General features: G+C 36.1%; 1 protein-coding gene across 1 annotated transcript; it reads right to left on the bottom strand.

Moving 5' to 3' along the window:
* Window positions 1-3,092: 3,092 nt before the first annotated feature.
* Window positions 3,093-13,298, bottom strand: LOC109031416 (tetratricopeptide repeat protein 5). Its single transcript, XM_019042908.2, has 10 exons — window positions 12,944-13,298; window positions 12,321-12,457; window positions 11,312-11,456; window positions 10,253-10,470; window positions 9,556-9,798; window positions 8,147-8,200; window positions 7,533-7,718; window positions 6,514-6,689; window positions 5,018-5,162; window positions 3,093-4,058 (listed from the first exon to the last, which is right to left on the bottom strand). Exons 2-10 carry the CDS (start codon window positions 12,396-12,398, stop codon window positions 3,939-3,941), a joined length of 1,365 nt encoding a protein of 454 aa, XP_018898453.2. The 5' UTR covers window positions 12,399-12,457; window positions 12,944-13,298; the 3' UTR covers window positions 3,093-3,938.

Genomic DNA, 13,298 nt, shown 5'->3' on the forward strand with positions numbered 1-13,298 from the left:
CCTAACTTTTTTCAGGAAAAATATTTAATCAGGAGAAACGAGACAACGTTGGATTGCTCCTACGGCGCCGAAACACAACATATCTTTTTAAGCGCTATTCCTCGATGTCGCGATTACCCTGGTAAAAATTGGCAGTAGAATCTGTGTTCCAAAATACCATAGACCTACAGCCGGCTGTAAGATCTCCAATAGCTTCTATAGCCGGCAACGCAATTTCTCATAGTCTTTTACAGCCGATGGCGATTAAGCAAAAGCCTGGCGATAAAGTGTATGCTAAACGTTACTAATTACGGATGCTAGGACTTAGTGAGTTTTTGGACTACTGCTCTCTTTTTTGGCCGTAGTATCTTGATTTATTTTGCGAGGAAAGCTCTGTACTTTTGAAGGATGCCTGTCATTCCCAATATGTTGGAGCGCCCTCAATTTCGTATGATACTGTGCAATACCTCTGGTGTGAAATAGTTGCTTCAAGCGCCGTGGTACGCTGCGGCGCGGCGGGCGGGCAGCCAGCGCAAAACGCACATTGGCGCCTGCAAACCTAACAGGGATACTTCACGCATTGCGCAATGCGTGAAGTATCCCTGTTAGGTTTGTAGGCGCCAGTGCGCCGCCGCTCCGCTCTGTGTTAGGCTCTAATATCTAATCTCGTAAAGTCAGCGTTTTTCAACTCATGACTTTGAAATTTTTGCACGCTCTGTATGGATTATTCTCATTTTAATTGGTGAAAAAAAAATACGTAGTAAACGAAAATATAATGTGCGTTTTGTAAATATTAAGGTGATTCCGTACAAACTTAAGGATTCACAAAGCACACGAATTTCTACATAATTTCTTATAGCCTTTTATGGCCGATGGCGAAAAAGCAACAACCAGGCGATAAAGTGTAAAGCCCGGCGATAGGAACTATAGCCCGGCTTATAATTTTTTATAGCTTCGTGTAGCCCGGCCGTATGATTTTTTCCACAGCCAGCTATATGATTTTCTATCGCCTTCTTCAGTCGGCTTTAAGAACTCCTATGGTATTTTGAAACGCAGCTCGTATCGCCAATTTTTACCAGGGTATTCTAGCGCGAGTGCGAGTAATCGCGCCAAACAGTACGGTCGGCGTAAAGCCCATATTCGCGCCTACAAGACTGCATGAATACTTCTCGCATTGCGCCAAACGCAGTGCAATCGGTCAATTGGCGTGAAACGCAAAGCACCTACAAGACTGTAGGAATGCCGTAGGACTGTCTGTCATCATTTTGACTTACTACTCCGGTTTTTACTACGATTAAAGGGAAAATATGTATCTTCATTGTAACGATTCAGAAACTCGGATGATTTTTTTTTTTTTTTTTTTTTTTTGGGGGGGGGGGGGGGGTACATAAGAAGAAAATGGAACGAACGAAAATAACGCGTCGAAATTTTCAATAATTTTATTTGAGCTCATTCAGGCAAATTCGTCGAAACTTTTCAGAAAAACTGTGTGTAGCTTTTTGAAAACATGTATTAAAAATAAAACATGAAAGTGGTGCTTATCGTTGCAATCAGAGATAAATATACGCTTTTATTCGGGTGCACCCGTCGGGTTTTGAATCCATCCATTTCTTAAAAAACTTGGACATGATTGTTCTACGATTTTTTACGTGTAGTTTTTCTCAGTGACTGGCGGCCGCGTAGCGGCCACAGGCCTCTAGTTTACTTTTTAAATGTCTGTGAAAGCTGTCTGGGCCATGTGTGATGCGAAGGTTATCCATCGAAGAGAGAAATTTCCGTAAGTGAGGAGGGAAATAACAGTCTTCCGCGATGTAGTTATCTACCAAAAACTACCAAAGTTGCCAGATTAACGCTTTCTCGATGAAAATTGAATATTCGCGCAAACATGTGAGTTTTTTGTACCAGAAAAATTTGCACAATCCTTTGCATCTTCAAAAAGTCAAAAAGGGGGCATACACGCAATTCTATCGCAGCCGTCAACTGTTATTGAATCGAAAAGTTACACAGCCCGAGAGTTGGATCAATGAGAACGTTGGGTTTAATCGTCGCCTGACACAAGGGCGTAACTACACTCTGCAATGAACCCTGTCCTCCATGAATTCAATCCTTTTCTGGGCTCATCTGAATGTGTAGTTACGCCCTTACGTCAGCCAAGCAACGAAATTAACCAAATTTCTTTTTTCCCTATGCCGTACGAGAGACATTATTTATCTTAGAAATTTCACACTGACAACTTCAGAAATCCAATTAGGTGAAGTGAAAGTTAAGTTCGAAGCTCGACTCTATTTTTCACCTAATCATGATCGATAGGCAACTTGTTAAGCATACCTACTCGCCTGATGATGGCAGATAAATGGACTGAGTTAAGCAGAAAGGAACCAACCCACATTTTGGAAAAAATTGAGTTATGAGTGGTTTTGAACTCAACCACTCCTCTACTATCTATCGCCAAAAATTCAAAGTTTTTGCTGGAGCAAATTTTGCAGAAATTGAACTTGAAGTTTATCTTTTACATTGAGTCTTATGCAGGAGCCAAACTCTAAACCTCTTTTTCTCGGTTCGATCTCGATGTGGCTTGGTTCCTTTCTGTTTAACTCCGTCCAAATGTTGGGTGATCGTTTTGCAAGGCGAGTTTTGGAAAATTCGATTCGCTTTGCTTAAAACCAATTGCTCAACATTTTGATTATCATAAGGCAATGAATGTAAACTTCCTAACATGACTAATACACTTTAGAGTGGACAGCAATCAGGGGTGTCTAAAATATATCGTCGCTGCTTGTGCTTAAAGACCTTTTTCCAAACTAGATGAAGGTCAAAAGAGAGTTGGAAAGTAATTAAAACAACATAGTTTGGGTTCCGCAACTACAATCCACAAGCTCAATACTGATACCAACTAACAAGCTGGAGGACCATTTTAAGAAAGTACTGAGATAGAGGACCTGATCTTCGAGGCACAGCTTTAAGAAAGATTTTAGCTTGAAGATCCAGCTCAAAGATGAAGGAAGCTAATCACTTGCCTCGAGGGTTCTCTGTCTAAAATTTGTGGTGGCAGAATAACAAAGCATTTGGGCAGATCAAGTCTGATGCATTGATGTAAAACAGTAAGAAGAAAATTTTCAAAAAGTAAGAATTTGATGTATTAATTTTGGTTAATTTTATAAAAAAAAGTATACATATGACTATAAAAAAGCAATGAACGTTCATTCATGGAATGAACATACTAAGAAATTTACTTATCTAAAAGTACCCCTTTGCTTTCTTCTTGAGGAAAAAGTTTAATAGGTAAACATAAATTTCATACAGTAAAATTGAGGGGGCAGCTGAATTTTAATATCTATGCCCATGCAGAATTCCCGTTTTGAGACAAATACATTTAAAGTATAAAATGTTGAATTACATGTTAGGTACTCAAGAAAATAAATGTTTCCTTTGGTTATACGGTTAGAGCCTTTGTTAAAGAGGAGATGTATGTTGAATAATAGAAAAGAATACTTGCACTTGGGATACATTAGTTAATTTTTAACAAAGCAGATTACTGAGGGCTGTTTTCACACCTCACCCTTCAACAGACAGAAGAATGTTTTAACCAAATCATACCATGTCTGAAAAAGACTTGCGTTATACACCTGGAACGGCTATTTTAAGTAAGTAAAATAATTTGATACAGAGTAAACGTTTCACTAAATTACGTGATAAATATCAGGTTCATAACGGTTGCTGATGACGGGGCATGATGACGATCAAAGAAAAGAGTGGAAAAGAAAAACAGGTGGAGCCTATCTTGATAGTACCTTTCATTAGGTTTGTTTAGAGCCATGGGTTTCAATGACAATGCAACTTTAATTAAGTATTGTACTTCTCAAAAAAAATTATGAACTGAGTAGAATTACTGAGTTGATCTTGCTGAGGCCGAAAGTGAGTTAGATACAGAATTATGAGAGAAACAGGTGAATGTTCAGTCACTGAATCACTTTGAACACAGATAGTTGAGTGCTAGCTAGTTGATCTTTTTTCACTTTCTTTCCATTGACAACCATTACAAGTGGATTATCTATCCGAACGCTGGTGAATTGAAATTTCTGGAAAAACGAAAAAACAAAAATCTTTAAGTTATTTTTCCAATGATTTTGAACTTAATTGGTTTTCCATCACTACAAAATTTTCCAACAGGAAGAATCATTTAAAAATATGCTATAAGGGCTCCTCAGGACTTATAATACGACCAAATCCATTTTTTAACAATAAAAAAAGTGGGTAGACGCAGGTCACCCTCATTTAATACAATTCCTGATCATTCTTCTTCTGAACGCTTCTGAAGCTTTCTGAACGTTTCATATGATAGAGAAGCTAAAAAACTACATTTACTTTATTTCTACTTCAACCCATGCTACACTAAGAGTCTACCTCTGTATTCAGTCAAACTATCCATCCACAGATGGGGAACAAATACATTAGCAGGGTTGCCACTTTGTTTGGGGACTCTGAGGCTGGAACCGTGGTAACCCTGCTGCCTGTATCTGAGCCTGGATGGTTTGACTAGATACTGGACACAGAGGTAGACTCTCAGCATAGTGTGATAAATCCCTTCCATTACGACCTTAACTTTAAGAGTTTTTTTGGAGCTTGAAAGTTTGTCTCAGAGGGGCTCTAGCAAAATTTTACAAGAGGAAAAGTACTTAAATCACAAATTCCTGCCCCATGCAAGAGCTCCATTTAATTCAAGCCTAAACGGCTAAAAGGAGTGCTGCGATTTCTTTGGTGCACAGATTATTTTTTTTTTTTTTTTTTTTTTTTTTTGAATCAAGATTTAATTTACTTTGGCAAGAGGTCACTTGTTAGTGTTGAGCCAAAAAATTTCAAAAATTAGCCTTTTTGGCAGTTTGTTTTTCATTAACTCTTTTCAAAAATAAATAAATAAACTATTTTCATCAAAAATTTACTGAAGACAAGAAGCCACACACAAGGATTGCACGCTAAGGCGATTTTTGTCCTTCTGGAAAAGCATTGCCAATAAAGGAGTCAGGAAAACGTGCCTTACCTTATCTTGGAAACTGAAATCATTGAAAGTGACGAAAGGTTCTGGAATGGCAACGGTATCTCCAATAATGACACCCTTTCCTTGAGCTAGATTGTACACGGTAACAACAATAGTGGTTTTTTCCTCATCAGTCAAACAAAAGGAACTGAGAACAATGTGAGAAAAATAAAAAATTAGAGGGATTGAGACACGGTCATTAAGCACAGACTAATTTAACACTGCCAAAATTAACTACATTCCTTAATACCTTATTTTTCTGACAGATAACAAAACAAAAATCTGCCTCAAAATTTTAGGAGTGTACCATCTTTTAGAAGAAATTCTCAGGAAGTTTCACAGCACTGCCGTACTCAATTTTCAATTGAATAGATAAAACAATAAAGGAACTTAGGCACCATTAAATTATAGATAGACTGATTCTGCTTACAGTCTTCCAATTTTAATGAAACAATGTCTGATGCTTTGAGATATTTATTTGATACAACTTCACAGAGTAATACTTCAAAAGAAAATAAATCACCTATTAATTTGCTAATCTGTGTGCCAGAAAGGCTAGGCATGAGAGGATCTCTTTTGAAATGGTGCTACTCTTTTCTTGCAGGAATACTACTTTGTGTAAAAATCAGCGCAGCTACCTCAGAGAGCTTCGCTGATTTTTACACTGTGGGGGAGGGAATTGTCAGAGAAATTGCACCTCAAGGCTACACTGTTTTGTGTTTTATTAACAACATAAAACCTATCATAAATTTTAATTTATAGAAATCGGCAAAATTTATCAGATTTTATTCTTTCAAAACATCATATCTCTCTTTAAGATCAATTCATTCAGAAACATTAGCCACCAAGAAGACACTTCTTTGAAACCTGAAGAATTCTCGAATCACATTTTAGGTTGATTCTCTATGTATTTTTCCTAACTCGGGTAAATATTAAAAAACCATAGAAAAATTAAAGGCAATACTGGTCTCTTTTAATGTTATGAAATTATCATAGCTCTGATGATGGTAAATGTAAAAACAACTGCCATCAAAAAGCTGCTTCCTTCAGACCTGAAGTACATATCTTTATGCAAATTTTCAGCTTGATTTCTTGAGCAGCTTTTTTGCTGCAAGTGGGCAAACCTCAAAAAGTCACAAAACTTAGGAATCTTAATTGTTTCTTTAGAGATATATAGAGCCAACTGGCTCAAGGGTTGGCTTATTGTCATACTTGGCATTGCTCCTCAGTGTAACGCTGGTATCTGTGATTGGTGCAGTGGGGTTTAATAGTATTTTGTGTGTCCCTTTCAACTTTAAAGGTTTGTTAGTTGTTCTGATTACATTAGTTTTTTTTTCACTTCCAAACGGGAAGATTTACAAATCTATTTCAACCTATCTCAAAAGATATTTAAATTCTTGGTGTATCCTTCAGAGAAAGACAGGAAATCTGCAGTGTCGTATACCTAAATAGGTGGTTTCCAAACACCACGAATAAATGATATAAAAAAGCACACTTACAATGGAACTGAATCGTCATCATGAATAGAGCAAACAACAAATCCAAGAATGACTTTCTCTGAGTTGACACCTTCTTTCAGCTTCGAGAAAGGAATACTGGTAAGAGTTACTGACGTACCGCTGGCACTTGTAAAATTTCCACCTGCGTAGGGTCCTAAAGATTTTTCGTCAAGCGTCTAAACATAAAAAAATAAATTAAATGAATTGATACTGATAGTAATTACAGATGTTATGAGGAACCTTAGTGTGCAGGAAAAATTTGCTTCACTTGGACAAAAGCCACTTTCAGCTGAGTAAAAGCCGCTTTAACTCCTGTGGTTGCACAATGGGTCAAACAAAGAAATTATTCAAGTGCTGAATGCTGTAAATAGGCAACATACTTTAATGCTAACTATGCTTACCGACTAATTTCCCAAATATTAATAAGCCTTCATCAGAAATTCATTTCTAGCTTGAGGTGAAAAATACTAGCAAAAGTTGTTCTGCTCAAAGGACTGAGCTAGAAAACTTATTTACCTACACATCAAGGTTTGCTGTTAAGTGTGGAAACATTTTTGAGAGAGTGCATATTTTAGTCATGAAAGAGGTCTTACATATAATTTTATTTTGTACATTAATTAAATAGATTATTTGTATCACAGAAGGAACACATCCGGAATTTTGCTTAAAAGCAATAAAGTTTCACAATCTTTTAATTGATTAAAAAATTTTAATCACACTGGAGTGCATTTTTAGGACATGCCTGCCCTGCACCCAGCTATGGTGTGCCCCATTTTTTAAAGATAATACATTTAATAGAAGTAGGAGAATACTTTTTCAATTGTCCAGATTTGGTTGTTTTTTTTTTTTTTTTTTTTTTTTTTAATCAAAAAAAGTAAATTGAAGATGTGTACAAAGATTTTAGGATGTTTCCAGAATATCATGTAATGTTTTAAAAAACAAAAATTGCAAAGAAAACTCTTTAAATTATTTTTAACACATTTTCTTCATGATGAAAAATTAGCGATGTGAGTACTTACATTTTGCAATGATGCAAGCTTCTTGGCTTTCAACCGGCCGTGCTGATTGACTAGGATTTGAGTGTTGGTTAAGTACTTCAATAACTGCTCTTGCTTGAGACCAGGTAATTCCCATGAAGGCTCAAGATTTTTAGCACGTTCAAATGATTCTAAGGCTTCCTTATATTCCTCTTCATACTTCAAAGCCTGCAAGTTACAGATAGCCCATTAGCGTTGTAGTTCATCTCAGTAGTATTCATTTATCAATACAATGGGACAGTGTCAAGGAATTTTTGCCATGTTATAGTAAAGTTTTTCTGATGTAAAATTACGTGAAAAAACAAAAAAGTTCATTAAAAAGTTCAGAAAGCATTACTAAAGGGAGAAGAAGCTAATCAAAACCCAACCCATCCAATGCCTACTGTCAAGTTGACGTAGCAAGACTCTAGCTGAGTTTAGCCACTCAGCAAACGAAATTCCCTTTACCAGGCTATGACAGCAGAGCTGTCCAGAGTAGGCAGAGCCCATTAGTAATATCATTTCAAACGGGTTTCATTTTTAGTGCTTAAAAGATGAGGTTTCTTGACCATGAGGAAAATATTGATCATAGAAAGTTAGCAACTAATTTCACTTACAACTCCTTTGTTATAGTGCAGATCTGATTTATTCTGGGCCACAGGATCCTTTTCCTACAAAAGGAGAAAGAATTAAATATATAACATATGATAATATATGATGAAAATGAGGAGACAGTTTTCATAAGAACTGAGAAGTAAATGTGCTTATTTCCAACTTAATGTATCAATTCAATAAGCAACCTCGAATTATGAAAAGAAGTACTCCACTACCACTTTTTGTTGGTTTAGGGGTGAGATACCACTTTCTGTGGGAATATGTAATAGTAGCATCCAATCTGAGGAGACATCTTACAATTTTGAAAAATTCGTTCAGCATATGTTCCTTGATGATGGGTCTGCTGCACCCAAGAGGTACATCCAAAAACAAATACTCTATTCAAGTTAAATCTTACGAACGTCACGTTGAGCACGTCAAAAAAGTCTGAAATTCATTCCTCAGTGCGCAATCTGCTTAATTTGTAAAACGTCGTTCAAGATTCCTGCATTTGCCAGCAGTTTTTCTCAGTCACCGCCAACCAGGTTTGCACAGACAGAAGAGTAAAAAAAAACTGACCCGAGTAAACAATCAATTTCACTAACTTTTTCTTTTGTTTGATTTCAATGGTTTTGAAGTGTTTGTTTCCTTAATTTTAAAAATTTCTTTAATTAAATTCTTTCTTAATGTTGCAAAAACCAAAGCTTCGAATCGATTGAAATCTTATGCAAGACGAGCTTATAACAGTTCACATGATTGTTTGATGATTCAGGTCAGATATCTCTCCGGGCAAACCTGACTACCGGCCACCAAGAAAAACTGCCCGCATACGCGGAAAATTTGATAAGCGTGTTACAAACTACGCAGACTGCAGGCTAAGGAATGGATTTCAGACTTTCTTGATGCTCCCAACGTGATATTTAAGCGAATTTCTTCTTAGAAAAACTAATCAGTTTATATCTCTTGCGTGCTACAGACCTATTCACCGATGAGATATAAACTTTTTCCTTGATTCAATCTCCTGCCTCTGTACAGTTTTGTTCAAATCTACTATTTTCATGATGTACCATTTACTTGTGCCCCAAGGAAACATTTTGAGGGATTTTAGAACCTTATTTGTGAAATTTGATTCTCATGATGTACCATTTACTTGTGCTGATAGAAAATATTTTAGGGTTTTTAGCTTATTTGTGAAATTTGATAACGATCTTGTACGTACATTTTTAAAGAGATTAGAGGAAATGGTTTGCAAAGAGTTCTTTCACCTAAGTTTTTTTTAGGAATTCAGAAATGGAAAGACATATTTTCAGGCGATGCAAACAACACATTGCCTATTATTCTGTTCTACAGATACTGTCAACTTCCTGTAAACTTGAATACAAAAAAATTAAGACCTCGGGAGAGGAGAGAACCCAAAAAAAGACAAACTTACAGCTTGGTAATATGCTGACATGGCTTGTTTCAAAGTTCTAGGGTTTTGTTGAATACTGAAAAATGCTGACAGATGTGCATTGCCCAAAACAGACCAAGATAATCCATCGCATGGATCCAAGCTCAGGGCATCCTTAGCATATTGTACACCGATATCAATTTTCTCTTTACACTCCTTCGTCGACTTAGCTGCCTCTTGCCGAGATATCATAGATAAGTTACGTAATGAAACTTTGTTATGACTCTGAAAAAACATACAAAGACAGCACTATTTGAAAAAACTCAATAATACTGAGTGCGAACTAACAGGGAAAGTTTCGCTTCTAGCTATCGTGACCAACTTTAAATGAAAATGGATTCTCATTCTCAGCATAGTCAGTGATGAGCAAGAGCTTTTAGGTTGATTTCGACAACTAAAAATAAGGAAAAATTGACTGATGAAGGTTTTTGAAACTCCATGAAATCGACTCAATCTCTTTCTTTTTGAAAAATTCTTAATGTACCTAATTGCTAGAGACGCATTGTTTCACTAACTAAAATTTCAATGAGATCTCCAAGACGTATTTTTCATGGTCTATTTTTCAATGTTGACAACTATAACACCATTACAACTGTCATCAGTAGAAGATATCAAAATGCTCGAATGGACCATTCAACAAGGTAACAAGGGAAATAAAAAGCTAAACAAAGAAACTTACCCGTTTAAGAGCTCCATTGAAACAATTTTTTGCCTCTTCCATGTCATTCTTCTTCCAAAAACACTCACCCAACTCGTTCCAGGCATTCACCAGACTTGGATCTAACTTGATTGCTTTTGATAAAGCTTCCTCTGCCTCAGGATTGAAAGCAGGATGTATATTCAGTGCTCGTCCTAGAAGGTAGTAACACTGAGCTCGCACTTCGCACTCTGGAAAATCTTTAACAGTACCAAACAAACAGAATTTAAATCGATGACAAAAACGCATGTCCCCATTGCAATGTTTAGACATCTTTGATTATATTTTTCTTTTTTCAAGGCAAAATAATCAAAATGTTTCCTTGCAATTCTGTGTAATATTTTTTTAGTGAGTGGAGGAAATTCGCAGGAAATTTCAGTTGAAACTGTCAGTTAGTTTTGTTTTAAGTAATAAAAAAAGTGAGTGCTGACTTACAACATCACACTCTGATGTGCGCATTTTTCAACTTTGGCTATCAGTATTTCACAGCCAAATGTTATCACTAGATCACTCAATTTAAAGCGCATTAGCAATACGATCTCAACAAGGAAAGTGCATACTGTTAGGAAAATTCTATTGGACACATAGAGATAGGGCTCTTGAGTCGCGTAAGTTCATTACGCAAGTTGACAGCATAACAATAATTCAAAAAAAAAAAATGATCAAGTTCCTTTGTCCAATCATTGCACTGATATCAGTCACCGACTTAAGAGTGAATAACTCAAGTCTTACATGCCGTACCTTGGATGATTTTAATTGGAGTAAATTTTTATTTCCAAAGGGAAGTATAAATTTATATTTTCATTCATCAAAGAACCAATGTGAATGCATTAAAATTAATTATGGAATACCGATATAGGTACTGTCAAAGGCAGGTGGAAGTCAGAAATGTATGACCGAAAGGTTCAGAATTTTCTAAACAATAACACTCAGCATTATTTTGAGGAGTTATAAAATCACTTTGGGAACTTCTTCTCTTAAAATTACTTAAATTAGAAGAGCATCTTCTATGTAACACCAAATAAGTACAATAAAACTTACCTTTTAATTGATCAAACTCTGATTTCAGCCTTGAGAGAGTCTCGTTGAGTTTTTCTTGGACATGGTCAGTTTTTTTGGGTGCATCTGATATTGGATGATTCGTAAAATAATTTTCTTCAAATTCATACAAATCGGTAACTGCTTTCTGCAATATAAAAAGAAGGTTTGGTTGACTAAATCAGTAGATAAGCTCAGGAATCATTTAAGCATGAGATTCAAGAGATGTGAAGGTTATGAAAGAGAGGAGACTTGCTGAAGAATTATTTAGTCAGGACATTTTTAAGTTCATGGGTGTTTTACTTTACTTCACTTTAAAGATCATGTTAGGTTTTGTTTTAAAGTTCATTGTTTCATAAATATATACCTATGTCATATTCATATATTTTTCATTGCATGTATTTACTTCATTTTTCTCTTTTTATCTGACTACTTTGTTTGAAATTCAAATAAAGAGCGGCAACAGAATAAAATAGCATAAATAAAGTATTCTGGGTTGATTTTTGCGCAAATTTGCTTACTCACATATATTTCTTAAACTTCAGATTATTTTTTGGTCCATCATTGACCGATTAATCTCATTTGGGAGTAACAATCATCTAGGACTGTAACGCCTGTTTGGACCGGCAGGACCACCATGAGCAACAGAAAAACTAACTTTGTCTGAAATCCTCGCTTGTTACCCAGCCAAAGTAGGTTAATCATAAAAAGTCGCCGTCCCAACATTACTGATTTGCTCATTGTAGGCATTTAAAACGATTTTAGAGCAAGAAATGAGCAAAAATTAAAAGGACAGGTTCAAATCAAATTTGTGTTTGCTGCCAGGAATTCCCGCGCTTACTTACACACTCACACACATACAGAGCGCCAGGGCAGCTTCACTTCTTCCCAGTGTTATTAGAAACGAGTGCTCCGTCTTTATGTCTTTGGACCAGATAGTCAGGGGTTTTACAGAAATTCACTGATTCATGAGGCAATTAGTAAGGTACCTGCAGAGAAGAAAGGAACTTACATTTAAATCCTCGATGAGTTTGTTTGCAGCTTCTTTATCAATGGTTCCACCGCTCTGGCTTCCTTTCGTCGGCTCCATTGAGAATAAATTCCTTGACAGAGGTTAAAGATCTTCAAAAAGCATTTCCACTTGCAATGCTGAATAGTGAAGAGAGAAACAGTTATTTAATTAAAGGTTGAGCAACTTTTTTACATGGGGCAATTAATACAAAAATCGTCAGAACTATTTAAGGGTATTCCATTCGGGATGAAAAATTGAATTTTACTGCTTTGCACACGAGGTTAAACTTCCTTACTCAGGCTGATTGGCAGCTAAAAAATGGAACTCCCTCCGCACTCCTATAATTGGGCTAATCTTTTCTTGGGTTAGCTGATTTTGAAACATATTTTGCTATGCAGAATGGCTAACTTCTTCACACTCTTCTACTTTAGGTAATTTACGTATGTAATGTCTATGAATCCTCCACAAAATTTTAATTCCTTGATGGACTTCTGACAAATTGAATCTGAAGGAAAATGAGATGAAAAAAACAATTAATGCATTTATTATTTGAGGTAATGCATTGGTAATGGTTGAATGGGTTTCATCACAGATACATAATTTGGTGTCCTGCAGCCACTTACCTCGTCAGAAATTACGAACGATAGTGCCAGATTCCAGAGGGCCTTCTGAGAGTTGTAGACAAATTTGGAACACGAAAATCAATATAAAATAAACGAGAAACGCCTACAAGTTATAATGTGCAAATTAGGAACATCAACACCCACAGCTGCTTACTGTCTTTTTCGTTCTGATGTCCACATGTTCTCTCCAGATGGAAAATATGACATTAGGAAGTCGACACAGAATTGTGCTATCAATTTATAAAGTTTCTGTCTAAAACTTTCGGAGTATGGGTACCTGAATTCGTGGTAAAAACACAACACTGCTGAAAATTATTTTCCAAACAGATTGCAAAAGTTTTTTAGGTTATATTTT

The sequence above is a fragment of the Bemisia tabaci genome, chromosome 7, assembly GCF_918797505.1.
Source record: "Bemisia tabaci chromosome 7, PGI_BMITA_v3".
Classification (NCBI taxonomy): Eukaryota; Metazoa; Arthropoda; class Insecta; order Hemiptera; family Aleyrodidae; genus Bemisia; species Bemisia tabaci.

What these genes read in the sequence shown, in the direction of transcription:
- LOC109031416 (XM_019042908.2), bottom strand. Translation starts at nt 12,398, where the DNA reads ATGGAGCCGACGAAAGGAAGCCAGAGCGGTGGAACCATTGATAAAGAA. An exon ending in TGTCAGCATATTACCAAGCT is followed by an intron (nt 8,201 to 9,555) that starts GTAAGTTTGTCT and finishes CTCCTTTTGTAG; the next exon opens with GAAAAGGATCCTGTGGCCCA. An exon ending in GATGACGATTCAGTTCCATT is followed by an intron (nt 5,163 to 6,513) that starts GTAAGTGTGCTT and finishes CATTGTTCTCAG; the next exon opens with TTCCTTTTGTTTGACTGATG.